Source organism: Thalassophryne amazonica, chromosome 7, assembly GCF_902500255.1.
Source record: "Thalassophryne amazonica chromosome 7, fThaAma1.1, whole genome shotgun sequence".
Classification (NCBI taxonomy): domain Eukaryota; kingdom Metazoa; phylum Chordata; class Actinopteri; order Batrachoidiformes; family Batrachoididae; genus Thalassophryne; species Thalassophryne amazonica.
Window position 1 is genome coordinate 109,067,315 of NC_047109.1, and position 22,081 is coordinate 109,089,395.

Consider the following 22,081-nt stretch of genomic DNA (forward strand, 5'->3'; position numbering starts at 1 on the left):
AAAAAAAAAGCAAAAAGCAAACTGGACACTACACCTTTGTCTCCCACAGACAGACGGACGCCAGGAAGTGTGCAGTACACTGACTATAGTCAGTACAGAAACAAGATTTATTTGAAAGATATCTGATATCTTCAGTTCCTCACTTGGTATGCAGGTACTCTAGGTATAATTTTTCTGGTTTGAAATAATGTATGTAGCTGTTTCTAAGAAGAAGGAAAAACTCTGCCCTCCTGCATCACTTTTTCCTGATGTCAGGGATGATAAACTAATGTTTTTTTTTTTTTTTTTTTTAAATGGGGCCTTAGCAAAATACTAGAAGAATTTTTAATGGATATCATCCAGAAGGATTAAAAAGAGAGAGTGTGTAGAAGAAATCTTTGGAACTCATTCCAAGTGTTCATTAGTGCAGCGGAAGCCGTCTGGGAAGAAGAGCCAAAATAATGTTAATGGATAAATTACAACCACAGTGTTCCATTTGGAACTATACTGTTGGCCATAAACTATGAATTAAAAATGACTGGCCTCCTTAATGGACTTTACTCTGATCATATTCCCCAGGTGTGAGTACTGAGGCCTAATATACTGTAGCAGACATGTCTGATAAGAAGACAAACCCATAAAAGCAACAGCCATGTAAACAGCAGCTGCACACACAGTGATGAAGTCAAACACACTTCTCCAGTCTGTGTGACTGTTGTCATTTTCAGCAGGAAAAGTGACTATTTTCCAAATGTGGAAAAAAACCAAATAGGTTTATGCTGCTGCAGACTAGTCATGGGCGATATAAATGTACAAAACTGGCCTACAATAGAGATTTTAATTCTACTGCAATATCGCGATAATGCCTGTTAACAGACTGAAGGTGGAATGCAATAAGGATGCTGGCTGCCGTTAAACATCATAGAAGAAGAAAATAATGTATGTTGAGGACGCAATCTAGTTGCAGGATGCAATCTAGTTGCAACCTGCGGAAGTTATAACCAGCTGCAACGCATAATCACCACTTTGATTAAACATGGCTGAAGGCAAAACAGAAGCTGGTGAAAAGACCTCTGCAGAGTGTGTGGGGCAAGAGTTAAGGAGTTGTAGAATCATAAATCAGGCTTTAGGTTTTCATGATACCACTCTGTAGTGGACTTAGAAAAAAGAGTGACTCGACCAAATGTAATCTTTTTAATGCATATAATGTCTGGCGCTTATTTAAGGAAGGCGTTTATTATTTCAGACAAAGTTTTGACACGTTAACATCATTCTGAGCAGATGTGATGAGTTCGTCAGTGAAATCACCTGCTGGAGTCAGTGGCTGCAAGAAAACCTACACCCTCTTTGCCCTTTCTAGAATACTCTGGACACCAGTGACCTAAGTGGTGGTTTTGAGTCTGGTCTGCTTGAGGTTTCTTCCTCAATATCACCAGAGGGAGTTTTTCCTTACCACTGTCCCCTGTGTGCTTGCTCAGGTTAGACTTTACTTCTGTGAAGTGCCTTGAGGAAGCTTTGTTGTGATTTGGCACTATATAAACAAAATAAATTAAACTGACTCAGCCATTAAATGAAGCAGGTCCCGTTTCAAGGTCAGGCTTTTAATCAAGGAAATATCGTCACCTTCCTAGAATAATGGCCTAATTCATATTCTCCAAAACATGACTTAGGCCATTATTTTAGGAAGGTGACATATGTAAGCCTAATTGGTACTGGGAATTCTCCGTAGATCCTTCGGCACCTTCTGGCTGCAACTAATCTGTTACATACGTTCACGGATTTTGTCTGTTTTATACATACAACAGATTTCGATTACAATGGACAAAATTTGCTGGTCCACCTGAATCCATTATATGCCAGTTTTACTGTATATCGCTATCGCAAGAGACTGAAATGTATATTACAATGTGGAGTTTTTGGCCATATCGCCCATCCCTACTTTAGACGTGTCACAGAAACTTGTTCATCGTGTGTAAACATTCGGACAAAAGTCACTCAAGTTCCTATCACAGTACACTGCTGTCACGTTTTCTCACGAGTAATAAACAAACCACACAAAATTTAAAAGATAATGTCACTTGAAATGGCCAACAATAGACTTGAGGAGGTACAGTTTCCATATCCTGAACATTCTACCTGACGTTTTTGCAAAGCATGTTGCATAACCACATTAAAACCAACATCTGAATGTGACAAAATAATTCTTAGTCCATAGGTAGGTTTGCCATATCCCCTTGAATTGCATAATATGCAGCAGTGAATTGAAAATGTGTTTTAAGCTGTATGGCCTTTGGCTTTTGTTGTTGTTTTTTTAACATTTAAGTAAAAAAAAAAAAAAATTTATTTGCGACCACAGTAATTTCATTCCTTAGCATTTAAGTAAGGGATTCACAAGATGATATCGCCAATATGATCAAACTTCTCGCTGTCTGGAAACAATTTAGAATTTTGACCCCCGATGGATACAAATTCAAGTGATCAGGCGTCATGACCTACATTTGGCAGCAATGCAATAGATCATGTGGGGGCTACCTCCGAGCTTCGTAAGGATGTTGGAAAGGACACAGCAACTACCAGTCGTAATAAATAAATGACTTCAGCTAGTTGCCTGCTCGAACAAAATAAACCAAAATGGTGGAAAATGCTCCAAAACAGCTTATTTCTGTATAAATTTCTGTATAAAATCATATAAATCTATATGTTTTGCATGTATGTTGGAAAAGTTTACAAGAAATAAACTCTTCTAAATCTGAATCTGTTTTTTGTAACCAGATAAGGCCTCTGAAGTGATTTACAAGAAATCTTACGGATGTTAGCGTGCACGCCCCAGGAACACTCATCGAACAAGTGGATCAGGGCACAGGTAATCTCAAAACCTGACGCATGGTCACACACGCTTCCTCCTGTAGTTCATTTGCACGATGGTGTATGAAGGAAAAGACAATATTTGCCATGGAATTCCTCTCAGATAAATATGTTCTCTTAATTAAAATGAGCAACATGTTACAAAACTAAAACTACATTATAATGCTTAGAGTTCTGTAGAAACTACATTTTGTCAGTTTTGTGAAATTTGAAAGGCCGTACGGCTTTAAAGGATACATTTGTATTTCAATAAAAGTGTCAATTATCACAAAAATATTTTTACATTTGCACAAACTGGTTTTCCAGGAAATTCAAAAAAGCCGAACTTCGCAAAACTGCAATGGAAACACCGTTTCCTCTACTACAGGTCACGTGACGTACAGAATCAGTCATGTGGCATTCTACAATACACTGTGTGGCACATGTGGACAGAGGAAAAGAGAGTTTGTTAAGCCCTATAAGCAATAACGTTAGGGCAATACTGAATTTGAAAAATCAAATACCCAATTAAATGGTAATACTTAACCACATCATGACATTATCGCTTTTTTATCCATGCCCTTTTCACAAGCTCGGATGCTCTGTGTAATGCAGCTCAATGGTTGTTTATCTACCTACAAATGGCAATGCTCTGTGTTCACGCGGCACAGTCTATGGTTAACGACATAGGACTCAGATTTAAACTCAGATAAAACTGAAGTTATTGTACTTGGCCCCACAAATCTTAGAAGCATGGTGTCTAACCAGATCGTTACTCTGGATGGCATTTCCCTGATCTCTAGTAATACTGTGAGAAATCTTGGAGTTATTTTTGATCAGGATATGTCATTCAAAGCGCATATTAAACAAATATGTAGGACTGCCTTTTTGCATTTACGCAATATCTCTAAAATCAGAAAGGTCTTGTCTCAGAGTGATGCTGAAAAACTAATTCATGCATTTATTTCCTCTAGGCTGGACTATTGTAATTCATTATTATCAGGTTGTCCTAAAAGTTCCCTAAAAAGCCTTCAGTTGGTTCAGAATGCTGCAGCTAGAGTACTGACGGGGACTAGCAGGAGAGAGCATATCTCACCCATATTGGCCTCTCTTCATTGGCTTCCTGTTAATTCTAGAATAGAATTTAAAATTCTTCTTCTTACTTATAAGGTTTTGAATAATCAGGTCCCATCTTATCTTAGGGACCTCGTAGTACCATATTACCCCATTAGAGCGCTTCGCTCTCAGACTGCGGGCTTACTTGTGGTTCCTAGGGTTTGTAAGAGTAGAATGGGAGGCAGAGCCTTCAGCTTTCAGGCTCCTCTCCTGTGGAACCAGCTCCCAATTCAGATCAGGGAGACAGATACCCTCTCTACTTTTAAGATTAGGCTTAAAACTTTCCTTTTCGCTAAGGCTTATAGTTAGGGCTGGATCGGGTGACCCTGGACCATCCCTTGGTTATGTTGCTTTAGACGTAGACTGTGGGGGGTTCCCATGATGCACTGTTTCTTTCTTTTTTTGCTCCGTATGCATCACTCTGCATTTAATCATTAGTGATCGATCTCTGCCCCCCTTCTCGGCATGTCTTTTTCCTGGTTCTTTCCCTCAGCCCCAACCAGTCTCAGCAGAAGACTGCCCCTCCCTGAGCCTGGTTCTGCTGGAGGTTTCTTCCTGTTAAAAGGGAGTTTTTCCTTCCCACTGTGGCCAAGTGCTTGCTCATAGGGGGTCGTTTTGACCGTTGGGGTTTTTCATGGTTATTGTATGGCCTTGCCTTGCAATATGGAGCGCCTTGGGGCAACTGTTTGTTGTGATTTGGCGCTATATAAGAAAAAAGTTGATTGATTGATTGACTGTGCACAGTCAGGCATCTTGCTATTGTTTTTCGGCAAAATACTAAAAATATCACTTAACTTTTGTTCAAATCTGTACTTGAAACTCAGCTACTGTTGCATAGCTCATGAATTATTAATGGACACAGCCCACTGGGGGTGTAACAATTTACAGGTAATAACTGGTACTCAATTTTAAAGTAAAAGATATAAGTGCATTAATACAAGGACCACAGATCTGACCTAAAAGTACTATGAACTGGTCAATGGCTCTATTTATTGTTATAAAATGTTTAAACTGTTATGATCACATAACATCCACACAGATGCTGAGAATGACAGCCTCAACACTGCATTTAATCTATTATTAGACTCTATTGGCTTTGCTCAAAAAGTAAATGAGTCCACCCACCACTTTAATCATATCTTAGATCTTGTTCTGACTTATGGTATGAAAATAGAAGACTTAACAGTATTCCCTGAAAACTCCCTTCGGTCTGATCATTTCTTAATAACATTTACATTTACTCTGATGGACTACCCAGCAGTGGGGAATGAGTTTCATTACACTAGAAGTCTTTCAGAAAGCGCTGTAACTAGGTTTAAGGATATGATTCCTTCTTTATGTTCTCTAATGCCATATACCAACACAGTGCAGAGTAGCTACCTAAACTCTGTAAGTGAGATAGAGTATCTCGTCAATAGTTTTACATCCTCATTGAAGACAACTTTGGATGCTGTAGCTCCTCTAAAAAAGAGAGCTTTAAATCAGAAGTGCCTGACTCCGTGGTATAACTCACAAACTCGTAGCTTAAAGCAGATAACCCGTAAGTTGGAGAGGAAATGGCGTCTCACTAATTTAGAAGATCTTCACTTAGCCTGGAAAAAGAGTCTGTTGCTCTATAAAAAAGCCCTCCGTAAAGCTAGGACATCTTTCTACTCATCACTAATTGAAGAAAATAAGAACAACCCCAGGTTTCTTTTCAGCACTGTAGCCAGGCTGACAAAGAGTCAGAGCTCTATTGAGCTGTGTATTCCATTAACTTTAACTAGTAATGACTTCATGACTTTCTTTGCTAACAAAATTTTAACTATTAGAGAAAAAATTACTCATAACCATCCCAAAGACGTATCGTTATCTTTGGCTGATTTCAGTGATGCCGGTATTTGGTTAGACTCTTTCTCTCCAATTGTTCTGTCTGAGTTATTTTCATTAGTTACTTCATCCAAACCATCAACATGTTTATTAGACCCCATTCCTACCAGGCTGCTCAAGGAAGCCCTACCATTATTTAATGCTTCGATCTTAAATATGATCAATCTATCTTTGTTAGTTGGCTATGTACCACAGGCTTTTAAGGTGGCAGTAATTAAACCATTACTTAAAAAGCCATCACTTGACCCAGCTATCTTAGCTAATTATAGGCCAATCTCCAACCTTCCTTTTCTCTCAAAAATTCTTGAAAAGATAGTTGTAAAACAGCTAACTGATCATCTGCAGAGGAATGGTCTATTTGAAGAGTTTCAGTCAGGTTTTAGAATTCATCATAGTACAGAAACAGCATTAGTGAAGGTTACAAATGATCTTCTTATGGCCTCGGACAGTGGACTCATCTCTGTGCTTGTTCTGTTAGACCTCAGTGCTGCTTTTGATACTGTTGACCATAAAATTTTATTACAGAGATTAGAGCATGCCATAGGTATTAAAGGCACTGCGCTGCGGTGGTTTGAATCATATTTGTCTAATAGATTACAATTTGTTCATGTAAATGGGGAATCTTCTTCACAGACTAAAGTTAATTATGGAGTTCCACAAGGTTCTGTGCTAGGACCAATTTTATTCACTTTATACATGCTTCCCTTAGGCAGTATTATTAGACGGTATTGCTTAAATTTTCATTGTTACGCAGATGATACCCAGCTTTATCTATCCATGAAGCCAGAGGACACACACCAATTAGCTAAACTGCAGGATTGTCTTACAGACATAAAGACATGGATGACCTCTAATTTCCTGCTTTTAAACTCAGATAAAACTGAAGTTATTGTACTTGGCCCCACAAATCTTAGAAACATGGTGTCTAACCAGATCCTTACTCTGGATGGCATTACCCTGACCTCTAGTAATACTGTGAGAAATCTTGGAGTCATTTTTGATCAGGATATGTCATTCAAAGCGCATATTAAACAAATATGTAGGACTGCTTTTTTGCATTTACGCAATATCTCTAAAATCAGAAAGGTCTTGTCTCAGAGTGATGCTGAAAAACTAATTCATGCATTTATTTCCTCTAGGCTGGACTATTGTAATTCATTATTATCAGGTTGTCCTAAAAGTTCCCTAAAAAGCCTTCAGTTAATTCAAAATGCTGCAGCTAGAGTACTGACGGGGACTAGAAGGAGAGAGCATATCTCACCCATATTGGCCTCTCTTCATTGGCTTCCTGTTAATTCTAGAATAGAATTTAAAATTCTTCTTCTTACTTATAAGGTTTTGAATAATCAGGTCCCATCTTATCTTAGGGACCTCGTAGTACCATATCACCCCATTAGAGCGCTTCGCTCTCAGACTGCAGGCTTACTTGTAGTTCCTAGGGTTTGTAAGAGTAGAATGGGAGGCAGAGCCTTCAGCTTTCAGGCTCCTCTCCTGTGGAACCAGCTCCCAATTCAGATCAGGGAGACAGACACCCTCTCTACTTTTAAGATTAGGCTTAAAACTTTCCTTTTTGCTAAAGCTTATAGTTAGGGCTGGATCAGGTGACCCTGAACCATCCCTTAGTTATGCTGCTATAGACGTAGACTGCTGGGGGGTTCCCATGATGCACTGTTTCTTTCTCTTTTTGCTCTATATGCACCACTCTGCATTTAATCATTAGTGATCGATCTCTGCTCCCCTCCACAGCATGTCTTTTTCCTGGTTCTCTCCCTCAGCCCCAACCAGTCCCAGCAGAAGACTGCCCCTCCCTGAGCCTGGTTCTGCTGGAGGTTTCTTCCTGTTAAAAGGGAGTTTTTCCTTCCCACTGTAGCCAAGTGCTTGCTCACAGGGGGTCGTTTTGACCGTTGGGGTTTTACATTATTGTATGGCCTTGCCTTACAATATAAAGCGCCTTGGGGCAACTGTTTGTTGTGATTTGGCGCTATATAAAAAATTGATTGATTGATTGATTGATCATAAAAGTTCATAGATCAGTGATACAGGAATGTGAATTTGGCAAGATAAAAACAGAATCAAGAGGTCTGATACTGGTAGTCAGTTTATCGGATCAAAGTACCCGTTTGAACTTTATGTTCAGTTCGCCATTTATTAATACTGTCAACAGCACTTCAAAACGGACAGGTTATGCTATGCTATTTATACTATGCTAAGGTTCCGGGTTCAAATCCCACCCCTGCCACATTTCTCCATGTAATGTGGAGTTGCATCAGGAAGGGTAATACCTGTGCCAATTCAACATGCAGATCCACCTTGGATTTGCTGTGGCGACCCCGAGTGCAAACAAGGGAGCAGCCGAAGGGACTTACTAACAAGCTAAAATCAGCTGGCTTCTTTTTCTGTGTTTCTTCCGTGCTGCGCTTTCTGTTACTGTGTGCGGTGAGTCGAGACAGCACCAAGGTGCTGCAGCAACGTAGTAAGAAAAGCTTCAAGAAGGTCCCTCTTTTTTTTTCATAAAACATGTATTTAATGGTACAAAGCAATGCCGCTTTTAATTTATTCTAATTTATCATGGAAAATTAATGGCTACATTCAAAGATTTGCCAGAATACATCAAACTGTTAAAGAATTGTTCCATAACAAGAAGTATCATCCCTGAATCATATCATAGCCCATGTATCTAGATACAAGTGAGAAATACACACCCCTACAGCCCACGCTTTGCTAGATGTAAAATATTAAGTGTTTTTTTGGGGGGGGGGTTTTTGTATTTCCGTTTCATGGTTTATTGTTGCACCCCTAATACATAAATACTTTTACAGGCAGTAAAAAGGAAGGGTGGGGGGTATCAAGCTGGCACTCAAACCTGAATATTAGAGCACGACAACATCAGAATTCAGTTCTTCAAAAAATTCATTTGTAATAATGTTGTTTCTAATTAAGTGAAAACAACTCACTGAAATGGAGTAGATAAGGGCAGCAATTCCCAGTGGCAGGCAGCAGCACAGCATGGTGAAGATGGAGTAGCCCAGGTAGTCGTTGACCGGTTCACCCAGTGGTCTTTGGGTCACGTACACAACAGGCTGGACACCAATCACACCAGGTTGTTGCGGGTACTGCTGTTCAGGACCCACGGGGTATGTCTGTTGTCCATAGGGGCCACCTCCATACTGTGGTTGGAATCCAGGTCCCTGCAGGAAATGAATTGACAGAATTTGAATTTATTAGACACCCATGCATAACACAAATTCACTCGTATCCAAACAACCAAACTCATAACAGAAAAGTCAAAGGTGAAAAGAAATATAAGAAAATACGTAAACAAAATACATGGTGCTTAAAGGCGTAGGCAGAAGCAATGCTTATCAACGCCTATACCCCTGTATAAAGTCAAATCAAACCAGGCATATATCCCTGATCATAGACATGAACAGCAGCATATAGCTACAGATAAAAGAAGTCAAATATTTCTCCAGACAGCACCCAAAACAAACTAAAACACACACACATACACACAACGAACCCCTTAAATTGTACATTCCTTCTCTCTGCGTAAAATATTCTTGAATTCTGAAAGCAGGTGAGTCATCGTGTTAAGGTACATTCCAAAAGTGCAAGTGTGTGTGTGTGTGTGGGTGGCAAGGTGGTGTGAAATGAGATTTTGTGACTATAAATGAAAGTGAAACTTAAGAGATTCAGTTGAAGTAATCACAGTACCTGCCGAAAGCAAGTCTTCACTTGATGTTTTTTATAATGTAATGACGTATCACGACATATGTGATCAAAACAAATTTGACAATATGAACAATGAAGATTATAAAGAGACAACAATAAGCAAATTAAATTATAAAGGAAGTCAGAGTTCGTTAATGACATCATTACCGCTGCCAGTCAGATGGAAGAACACTTGTCCAGTCCAATCTTTGTGATCCAATTTAGACATTTGATTACTGTATTTTCCGGAGTATAAGTCAGTTTTTATTACTAGTTTGGCAGGACCTAGGGCTTACACTTATATATGAAAAGTTTGTGATTCATACTAACACTTACAGTAACTATGTATATAGGACTTTCACAGGAATCAAAGCACTAAACAAAATAACTGCCAATAATAAAAGAATAAATACCAATAATAAGAAGTACTCTACAACAAACACAAAAAAATCCCAAATTAATGAGTTGACAAAACTGAAAAAAGATGTTCTAGTGGTTTACTGTGTACTGCCTAAAGCAGTACACCAGTTTGAACTTTATGTTTAGATCACAGTTTTAGTACCATCATGCCGGTTCAGAACGGGGAAACTCTGTTTAGGTGTTTCTTAAAAGTCCCTTTGCGCTGATGTAAAGAAGAGGATTATGGCTAATCAAACGATGTAGAACAATTATCTGATACACTGACATGCACCACTGCCTGAAAGTGTGTTGATTTTGCTGCACAATTGTTACAAAATAAGGAAGTAAACTCAGGAGCTCATGGTGACATCCAAGAATATAGATGAATTTCAGTATGTAGGGAGGTGGTGGCGCAGTGGTTTGCACTTTGGACTGTCATGCCAGCGAGCTGGGTTAGTTTCCTGATAGCAGCCAGGCATTGCATGGTACTTTGAAATTTTGACTGTCGTACTGTCTGACGCAGGGTGAACTGTGGCCGTGGGACCTTCTGGAAATAAGCTTAATTGTTTTGTTGGGTACCCATGTTAAACAAAGACCTCCTCTTCATGCTGTGACAACTGGCTGAAAACTCCTAGTTTCTTTTTTGATGCTACCCCCAGTAGCAAGTAAAAATTTTCAGAAGGCCCAGTTTGAATGTTTTTTTTTTTTTTAAATGGCTGATACACGATCAGATGTTTAAAATATACCATAATAACGATTTGTCCATATATCTGTCCAACCAAAATGACCATCTTCTGGGAACAGCTCAGATTTTAGCACCAAACTCAAGAACAGCACCAAGCAACTTTTTTTTAACTTCACTGTTCCAGTTGTATGATTGTAAAGTGGCTGAATCAACTTAAAAAAGAAAGTGTTGTAATTTTTTCCCCACAAATTTATGTTTTTCTCAAAGTATGTATATATATATTTGGTGAGATTACAGAGAGGAATTAGCTGTAAAAGGTTTGACCTCTTTAGCAACAAAAACAGCCATAACTTAAAAAAAAGAAACACACTGGACTCAAATGTTGATGGTTAAAAACAGCTGATATACCAGTTATACAGCAGAATTGCTGTTATCTGCAGCTGATAACGTAAAGCGTCCCCATGTGCTAAGACAAAAGTTCCAGTTCAAGGCCATCTCTACCTATTCCTCCATGTAATGTAGAGTTGCGTCAGGAAGGACATCCAGTGTAAAACTTGTGCGAAATCAATATTGTGGTGACCCCAAGTGAAAACAAGGGAACAGCTGAAGGGACCTTTATGTCTGAGTCCAGTAAAACAGAAAACAAAAAAGTGAGTTTTTAAATCAGCAGAATTTGAATAAATATCCAAACTCAGTCAGACTCCCTCACACTTATATATAAATAAATAAACAAACTAATAAAATAAATAAATAGTGAACTACACCAACCTTATTAAGCGCTTCTGTTAACTCAAAACTATTTAGGTGGATCCAAAAGTTAAAAAGTAACATTTACGCCCACTTATCTTAATTTACACAGATTTAATACATTTTGAGTGTTATGAATTGAAGGAATTTCATTTGAATTTTTTTCTGTGCAGTCTTTGGGTTGTTTTAACTGATATTCTGTTTTTCTTGATTTGTAACATCAGCCAGCAAGCAAAAGAAGGATTTTTTTTCCCCCCTTTTATTTGCTCCCCCCTTAATTGCACAAGTGAGTAAATACTGTAAGTAAAATACAAAAGTACCCCAAAAACAGTTTGGGGGGGGGGGTCTGAACCGCCAAACAGAACACACCCTGGCCCCTCCCCCGCCCACGCGCTTACGCCCCAGTTTTGATAATGACTCGACAATTCCCCCCAAACATAAAAATCAAAATACGGATGGAAAAAAAAAATGTAATTTCCGAATTAATGTGGGAATATTTAATTACATTTGTATTTCAGTAGACTACCAAAAAAAAAAAAAAAAAGCAACTTTCATAACCACGTTGTTGCTCCGGTCTGTTTTAATGTAGTGTTCGGGCAGATTTCCTACCTGTGGAGGGTTCTGGTAGCCGGTGTACGGTGTGTCCTGGTACGGCGGAGGGTCCGACGGGTTCATCCGCGACTTCTCATCAGAGGACCATCCTCCCATCTGAGGAGCGCTGGGAGACATGCCGGAGCCGGAGTCCATGCTGGAACAACTTTTTGCTTGGAAGTTCAAAATAATAATAAAAGGTTGCTAGTGTTTCCTCTAGTTTTTGCCCGTCGTAAAGTTCGGTGATAACCTCTCGAACGGAAACCAAGCTCGAACTAAAACAACTCGTCCGAAAGGTTTCTCAGCTCTGCGGCGGAAAAACACCCAAACGAAGCCTACCTGCGGAATTTTCACAATAAAAGTCTGTCACAATAAAAGCTACCACACATGCGCTGTGTGGATTATTAGTTTATCCCAATGTGTAAGCAGTAATTAAAAATGAATAAAATGAAAACGTAATTTTGAAACTCGCCATATTAAACAAATTATATATATATATATATATATATATATATATATATATATATATATATATATATATATATATATATATATATATATATATATTTACGTCTGGTGAACTTTGATGCACGATCAACAATGATGTTGTTTTGCCATAGACAGCACTGCCACCTCCTGGATGGTTAGTGAATGATGGCTAGGTTACACCTGATAACCATTTGTTCATGAATGTATAATTAATTACCTGCAACAGGGAATCAATGTGTTTTCATCCGTTTAGAGTCATATCAGCTGCCAAAATAAATATTCCAAAATATTTTAGCTGATTTGCCCCTTCTGGTGTTGAAATTTCAATTTCAAGTTTCAATTTCAAACAAAATAAAACAAACAAAATAGGATCACAATTTTTTGATTAATAAACCATACTTAAGTAATTTAAAAAAATAAGCAAAAGATGCATTATTAATATATTTCTTGTGCTTTCTCCTTTGGATATCTGCATTCATTACAGATTCTGATTTTGGCTTTAAAATATCAGATGATGATGATGACGTGGATGGACTTGATGCGCCACGTCAATAAAACTCGATCTAATAATTTCTGTCACCTGTTGAACACTACCACCTGCTGGATGATGCATGTATATACATTATATATAGTTGTTTCAAAATTTGTATTTAAAGGCTACAGCCAGTGTTGGATCTGTAAGTAACTACCCGAGTATGTATCAATTAGCTAGTAAGTTGGTAAAAAAAATAAATAAAAATAAATTCTTCAGAAGTAAATTAAATTTTTCTTAAATTTACTGTAAAAAGTCTAAACCTACCAGAATTACATATTTGCATCTAACTAGTTTCTATTTAAACATTTGCTCATTCTTAAACAACAGCAGTTCACTCCAGAGTAAAACAGTGAAGTGAATGAATATAGATCCTGATGATACTGTCCATCCCCTCCAGTTTAATTTTTATCACCCTCCCGTCTGGCCGACGGCTGAGATGCATTAGGACCAAAACCTCTAGACACAACTTTCTTACTTTCTGCATGCAAAAAGACAGACAGTGTGGAGGAGACATGAAGTGCAACACACTTTTCACTTATGGTTTTACTCATAAACAACTAATTTGGGACAGTTTATCGATATTAACAGTAACTGTCATTTTTACAGAGAAAAAATATGTTATTTGTAAAAACCAACACACAAGTTACTACAAATAAATGTGTATTTGTAAATATGTCATTTTTTCCATTTGTAAAAAAAGGCATTTGCAAAACTGAAAATTCTGTTTGTAAAGAGTAATTCATGACCAATATGGGCCACTATTCACACTCCCATCCGGTAGATGGCAGTGTTCGATGCATTTTGATGGGGGGGTCCGAAAGAGACGTTTGAATTTCTGTGATGCCTTTTGGCACGTGTCTGTTAAAGGCTCAAACCTAATTCAGTGATTACGAAGATATAAATTTGCTTGAGTTTTAAGATGCTAACATCACAAAATACACACAAAAAAACTAATAACTATTTTACTTCCTGATTTTGCAAAATTTGATTAATTTATGCTACATGTGTTGTTTGTTGTAGCTCCATGTAGCTTTTTTTTTTTTTTTTTTTTGCCTTTTTCCAGCAGTTCACTTGGGGGCTCAAACAAATAGCAGAGTTCATTGTTTGCCATCTTGACTGTTATTAATGATGCCAGGGTGCCATCTATGTAGAATGATGGACGGAAGGGAGTTTTGTTTTTTGTAATCAGTGAGAAGACATGTTCCTCTTCAGCATTTGAATGAGGGAGCAGCAGAACATTGGCTACTCTGCCAAACTTCAGTGAACCACTGGCCATTTTAATTGATGACAGGTATCCCCAGATCATATCCATCCTGAAATAGGTGACCTCCTCCTCTGTCTTCATCTGGAAGCTTCATTCTTGCATCATCCAAAACATGTTTAGGAATGTTCCTCTCCTGTAGAAGCTGGTATTCTGTAAACTCCTCCTGCATCATCTTGATGTCCTTGGGTGCTGACGAAAACATTGTTGGATACTTCTGGATGAAGAACTCCACATCAGTGAAATCTACACTCTCCATCTGGTAGAAGTCCACAAACCTGGCATGTTTAAGCACCTCATCATTCAGGGGTAATTTTGACAAGCCTGCTTGGATGCGGTCTCATAAAATGTCCTCACCACAGACTAGAACTGGTCTCTGCTTCTCTTCAATGACCCTTTATTCACCAGTCTGTCCAGAGTCTATCTGGTGGTGAACCCCACATACAGTTTGTTGTCTGGCAGCTGTTTCTTTGGCCCTTCAAACTGGGCATCTTTCAAATTCTGTGCCTTTTTGATATTCTCCAACAGTACAAATTTTCCAAAAAAGACATCTCATGATATCTTGCAACATGTTGCAGGCAGCATGGATACAGGGGTCTTCTCTCTGTAGATAGCGAATGAAGATGGTGAATGTTGGCAACACTGACTGAAAAAAAAACAACAAGTGGTACACTTCCACCACCGGATCTTCAAAGTGTTTATTTAGCCGTTTAAATCTTGCCACACTTTTGGAATTTGAAAGGAAATAGCTCCTGAGGGCCTCATACATGTCCATTTTACATCTCACATGCCTCCAGGCTTAACCAGCGAGTGTTCACTTGTTTGATCACCTGCTGATACTTGACATCATAAAATTCCCCAAATTCAGACAGAAGCGATTTGCCGCGTTTACTGCTTTTGTCAAAATAATAGAATGTGTCAATGCACGTCCTCTATATCAAATCCAGACTTCTGAAAATAAGGTCGCTGCCTTGTAAGACAGATTATGTGCAAGACGACACGCGCAAACCAGGAAGTACACAGTTTCATTCTGCTCCAACACATGTCATAAGAGTTTTTTTTTTTTTTTTTTTTTTTTTAAATCCCAGATTTATATTGGTCTTATCCACCCCAAAACTGACACAATTTCTCCAGGGAATTTCATGTAGAGTCAAAACCTCTTGAATCTTCTTGAAAACTGAAGTGGCTGTTGTTGTGTGTTGGGGGGGGGCGTGGCTGGATGTTTTGGTGTTCTTTTCTTTTCTTTGCTCTCCAGGTGGCATGAGGGCTGATTTGTCTGTGACGAAGGTGCTGGCTGAAGAGTCTTCACCCTCATTAACATCATGGAAAGCACCTGTGAGTGGTGCTCACGTGCAACCTGGACGACTTGCAGCTGAAGCAGATAATTGGATGGTGTTCTGCATTTAAGTCATGTGTGATTCAAGCAGAACTGCTGGGAACTCGACCTTGTGACGTTCGTTTGTGAGACGCTGAGGACCGCGCCTGGGTCTTGACACATTGAGTCCGTGAAGCAGGGAGGGGTGAGGACACATGCTGTCAGCACACACGAAAGGTAATTAAGTGTTTAAGTAATTGTTGATAGTAACTTGGTGTTTTGTTACACAGTATACTGGAATTGTGAAGAGAATTGTGCAGTTTGCTTCTCACTGCTGTGGCGTGAAGGATAAGTGAGAAGCTGCTCATTTGCATAAAGTAAAAAAAAGGACACTAACCTGAGTGTGTTGCTGATAGCGTGTGTTTATTGGAAGATATAGTTGTATCTGTTGCCTTACCTCACCTTTGCTTCACAGAGAATCAGTTTGTCGTGTCCACCTGGGGGGTGTTTGGCGGTGGTAGGAAGTCCAGGAGCGCCGGCTTTAATCCTTGCGGGCGCTGGAGAGCGAGCCACGAATCACTCCACCAGAGGGATGTTGTTTTTATGTTTTTACACTTTTAAGCACAGGTGACTAATAAATAGTTTCTGTTTGGAACCGCTTTCTGGTTATTTTTAGCGCTGGGTCCTGTCTGACGCAGGTCCGCTCCTCAACCCGCGTCGACACATAACAGGCTGTTACTCCATCAGTACCTGTGGTGGCACAAATATCAAGAAAACGGCAAACAACTCTGTTGCTGTTCGCATAAAAAATGCAGACTGTTAGTGGATTCATCTTTTTCAGGTTAGTGTCATCAAAGAATACTGGTTTTCCCTCATCACGGCCCCCAGTCCTCCTTACTAAGGTGTCACAAGAAACATCTCATGATGGGTAAAAGCAAAGAGCTCTCTCAAGATCTTCGCAACATCATTGTTGCAAAACATACTTATGGAGTTGGTTGCAGAAGGATTTCTAAACTTCTGAATGTTCCAGTGAGCAGTGTTGGGGCCATAATCTGGAAGTGGAAAGTCACTCCATGGATAAATTATGTGGTATGCAGTAGCAGCGTGTTCAATACTTTTTCCTGTGTCTATTGACACAGATGAACATAAAGCTTGTGAACTGCTGAGAACACTCATCACTCCTACATTTTTTATGCAGTCATCAGTTTTGCACCAGCCAGGAAACCTGCAGACAAACCATCCACTGTTCCACCTGAGGCAAGATGGCTCTCCAACCACCTATCCAAGATGGTCAAAACCAGACAGAGGTGTCAAGTAACGAAGTACAAATACTTCGTTACTGTACTTAAGTACACTTTTTAGGTATCTATACTTTACTCCTTTACTTATTTTTCTGCCTACTTCTGACTTCTACTCATTACATTTTCACACAAATATCTGTACTTTCTATTCCTTACATTTTTAAAACAAACAGCCTCGTTACTCTTGGCTTCAGTTTAATGTTTATATATATATTTCACGTCATGTGCGCCTGTAATCAACTTTTCTGCAGCGCGGCTTTGCTTTGAACCGTGAACCAATCGAAGCAGTGGTTCGCAGATTGAAGCAATGCTCCGACCTATTGCTTCGTTTATTCTTTCTTTTGTTTAATTTTCCCCCGCTAAAACTCTAAAGAGCATACTTCTGTGAGTATTATTTACCGTTTCTATGTTAAACCGACCTGTTATGGTCTTCTGAAACAGCTGATGTATTTTATAACTTAAAAACGGGAGCGATGCTAACGCATTAGCATGTCTATGGCATTTTCAATGTTAAAACATAGCATTAAGCAACTGCAGCCGTCATCACGTTCGGGTGCATTTGTTTTCAAATTGTAATATTTCTTAAATTTATTTTTGTTTATATATTTCTAATCTAATGATTATTATATACAATTTTAGAGAAAGAGGCAAAAAGAACCTGAATAGAAACACAAGAGAAAATATAAAAGCAACTAACAATGAACATACATAAATAAATACATACATACAGAAATAAATAAGTGTTTCCTGTGAACACCTAGTGACTCTTACTCCTCCACTTCATCCCTGTCTTATTTAAGTTTAATGACAGTTTGTTTAGGTCAAACCATATTGTCAATGTGTTAATTTCTTCAATGATTTCCTCCAGAACTATCTGCCAAACTAGAAAACTGCTGCATCCTAGTAAGAACAGAATACTACTGGAATGAATTTGAATAAGGAAAGTTGTGGGGTTTTTTTTTTTTTCCTTCAGTAAATGGATGCTGCACTCACTGCAGTTTATTGTCTGGAATAGTCCCAGATTGCATTTCAGAGCTTCTAGAATTGAAACATTTTCGTGCAGGTGGTGTTGGGGGGTAATTTGGGGTTTTGGGTCTTGGGCCACATATAGAACGAATCAGTTTTTAAATTAAGCTTTCAATTCATATAGTGGCATCTACCTTTTTTTTTTTTCTTTTTTTTAAGGTTACTTTATACTTTAAGTAGGTTTTGGAGCACATACTTTTTCACTTTTACTTGAGTAAAGAGGTCGAGTTGATACTTCAACTTTTACCAGAGTGTTTTTAAACTGCAGTATCTATACTTCTACTTAAGTAACAAATGTGTGTACTTTTGACACCACTGAAACCAGATGGTGTCTTGGGTGCACATTGGGAACTTAGGGTGCAGCAACAAGGCATAGATGGCCACCCCCCTCCCATTACAGAAAATCCCAGTATGTAAAACAAGGTCAATAGCCAACAAACCTTCCACTGTGCCGCCCCAGACAAGATGGTTCTCCAACCACGCATCCGAGATGGTCAAAACCACGGATTTCATCATGGGGGGGTTTAATAAGTCCTTGGACACTGATCTGCATCACAGATACAAATTAGTGTCCACGGATACACCAAACTCCGGAGAAAAATGCCTCAATCAAAGCGTGGCTGTTACGACAGTTGTTGTAAAGCCGGACTGGTTGGTTGCATGTGAGAACTTATTTGGCAATAAATTCGATTCTGATTGTAAGTCTTCAGATTGAAATGAAATATATGAAGGATGATTAAACTTTGATACAACAAAACAGCAAGTTTATTTTACTTACCCTCACCAAAAATAAAATAAAAAAAAATAAATGTCAAAAGCAGGTTTCTAAACAAAAAAGAAAAAAGGTTTTCTGTCATATCCAGGCGTATGTAAATGCCTAGAAAAAGTTGAAAAGAAAAAAAAAAATTTACCGACCCAGTTATTATTTATATTGTTTATGTCAAAAAGTTTGTGAAACAAGTTTAAAAAAATCATGCAGATTCATGATGCTCTGAAATTCCAGCATGGAATTTAAGAGCAGGTGCGGCGCTTAATATGTGCTCTTATTGTTATGTAATGAGAGCTTGTTTAAAATCCTGTCTTTTGTCTGGCTTGACCGCGGACAGGAAAGACCAGGAAAGCGAAAAAACAAACAAACAAACAAAAAAAAAAAACAAGCAAAGTAAAACTAAATACTACATGAGGCCCTAATGTGGTTGACAATAATGTCTGCAATAACGCCTGAAGTGTTTTAATATTCAGTCATAAACGTCGTCTCTGCAGAGGAGCAGCGCGACCACTAGATGGCGACATAGCTTTTATAGACGAAGACGGCTTCACCCACGTGTAACCACCATATCCACATTACAGATTTGATTTAAACCATATTGTACAGATCAATCGATAAGCACATGCTCTACTTTCAAGATTTATTTAAGTGGGACAAATGGGCCCATTTCTCATCAAGAATAAATTTAAGATTGTGAATATGGATTTTGCTGCAGTTTCAGCTAATTTGACTGAATTTTGCTGCAACTGCAATTGTGATCGTTTGCTATCGTACACCTGATTGGATAACGATGTTTTTGATATTTTTTTATTGTTCTGATGACTAAATTGACATATTTTTCACATATGCATGCAATTAGACGACAGACGATGGGAGAAGAAAACAACTTCAATCACTATCCATTTTTTTAATGGGGTTAAAAAAACTAGACATTCGTCACGAAAAGCCCCACGTACTATTTTCCATGTAAAGTGCAGTAATATGTACATGTGTGGGGTAGGTATTTGGTTGAACTCTCATGTGTTTGATGTAAACTGGGATACACAGTGGAAAAATTGGAGATTGACATATTTATTTAGAGGATGTGGCCAACAGTGACCATAAAAACTCAGTAGCCTTTGAACAAATGCAACTACTGGTAATTTTTTAAAAGTAGGTCAAGGTCACTGGCCTTTGAACCCATGTGAAGTATTCCTCCAAGGCATGTACCCACCAAATATGAAGTTTTTGCAAGCAATAGGTGCCAAGGTACATTGCAGCGAACAAATTTCAGGCAAAGGATTTGACAGTTGTGACCATTGGTGACCTTGAAAAGTACTGCTCCTCCGCAAGTGCAGGACCAACAGGGTGAAACTCTCCTTTGTCCGTCAGGCCATCAGACTGTACCACTCCTCACTCAGGAGGAGTAGTAACAGGAAGACAGTATTTCTGGTATTTATATTTGTATTTACTTTTTGCAAGTTGTCTCTTACTTCTACTTCTGATGTTGTATGTGCTTCTTACCCTGTGTGCTGCTACCCAGTGCTGATGGAACCTAAATTTCCCTGAGGGAGGCTTCCCAAGGGATTAATAAAATTCAACCTAATCTATTCTAAGAATGGACAAATCTTAATTTACAACAGAAAGTTATTAACAGAGAAATTTTTGACAGTTTATTCCACGTGTGTGCAGCAGTGGAGAGTGTGTGGGTATTGGTTTCAGTCAGATCGCTGTCCATGAACAAAATAACTTTTAAAAGTATTTTCATTGTATTTGGACCAAAGTTGGTGGAATAATTGGGGATCAGCCAAGAGCAAAGTGAGCTGATGATGAGAAAAACTGGTTTAAAGTTGAGATCACAGGCTGAGTTTAAAATTGGGCCACTCATATTTTCAATGGCCATTTTGAGGACGTATTTGAAGATACACCTGTGGCTCCTATGAAACAATGATATGAAATCATACATCACCTTTCTATTGGTTACAACCTTTGACCTTGAAAGGTCCAACTCAATGTCGCAACTGTTTAACTCAAACAGCTTGGCACCAGTGTTGGATAAACACAGTGGAAGGGTCATAGAACTGTTGAAATGTCAAGGCCACACAAAATCACATATTATGGTCACAATAAATCAGACTTATTTATGGTAATCTGCATGACTTGGTGTTAAATATATCAGGTGCTTTCTTTTATATACTGTTTTACCAGGACTGGAATTCTTGCTGGCATAAAGGTATCATTAAAAATACCAGAAACCCAAAACCCCTTACAAGACATTTAATAACTTACTCTGTGATATTAATTTAACCTATTTGAATTTACAGGATTAATAAGACCCGCCCCAAACAGGCAAACAAATCATTGTTACAACCCCTGGCCATAATTATGGAATCATCTGAAAGCAGTTTTTTTTTTTCCTTTTTTTCTTCATTGTATAACTACAACCACTGGCAAAAATTATGGAATCACCGGCCTCGGAGGATGTTCATTCAGTTGTTTAATTTTGTAGAAAAAAAGCAGATCACAGACATGACACAAAACTAAAGTAATTTCAAATGGCAACTTTCTGGCTTTAAGAAACACTATAAGAAATCAAGAAAAAAAATTGTGTCAGTCAGTAACAGTTACTTTTTTAGACCAAGCAGAGGGAAAAAAACATGGACTCACTCAATTCTGAGGAATAAATTATGGAATCACCCTGTAAATTTTAATCCCCAAAACTAACACCTGCATCAAGTCAGATCTGCTCGTTAGTCTGCATCTAAAAAGGAGTGATCACACCTTGGAGAGCTGTTGCACCAAGTGGACGGACATGAATCATGGTTCCAACATGAGAGATGTCAATTGAAACTAAGGAGGGTAAATCATCACGCAATGTTGCAAAAGATGTTGGTTGTTCACAGTCAGCTGTGTCTAAACTCTGGACCAAATACAAACAACATGGGAAGGTTGTTAAAGGCAAACATACTGGTAGACCAAGGAAGACATCAAAACGTCAAGACAGAAAACTTAAAGCAATATGTCTCAAAAATCAAAAATGCACAACAAAACAAATGAGGAACGAATGGGAGGAAACTGGAGTCAATGTCTGTGACCGAACTGTAAGAAACCGCCTAAAGGAAATGGGATTTACATACAGAAAAGCTAAACGAAAGCCATCATTAACACCTAAACAGAAAAAAAAACAAGGTTACAATGGGCTAAGTAAAAGCAATCGTGGACTGTGGATGACTGGATGAAAGCCATATTCAGTGATGAATCTCGAATCTGCATTGGGCAAGGTGATGATGCTGGAACCTTTGTTTGGTGCTGTTCCAATGAGATTTATAAAGATGCCTGCCTGAAGAGAACATGTAAATTTCCACAGTCATTGATGATATGGGGCTGCATGTCAGGTAAAGGCACTGGGGAGATGGCTGTCATTACATCATCAATAAATGCACAAGTTTACGTTGATATTTTGGA

At 38.6% G+C, this 22,081-nt stretch overlaps 1 protein-coding gene across 2 annotated transcripts in view; it reads right to left on the reverse strand.

Moving 5' to 3' along the window:
- Positions 1 to 12,247, reverse strand: part of LOC117514743 (proline-rich transmembrane protein 1-like) — a 58,910-nt gene extending 46,663 nt beyond the window's left edge. The window contains exons 1-2 of one of the 2 annotated variants that reach the window (XM_034175305.1): positions 11,960 to 12,246; positions 8,763 to 8,996 (exon numbers count right to left, since the gene is read on the reverse strand). In XM_034175305.1, coding sequence (XP_034031196.1) covers positions 8,763 to 8,996; positions 11,960 to 12,097 — 372 coding nt within the window. In that variant the 5' untranslated portion in view covers positions 12,098 to 12,246. Of the gene's footprint in view, positions 1 to 8,762; positions 8,997 to 11,959 lie in introns of both variants that reach the window. The other variant, XM_034175304.1, reaches the window with a different exon arrangement.
- Positions 12,248 to 22,081: the final 9,834 nt, after the last annotated feature.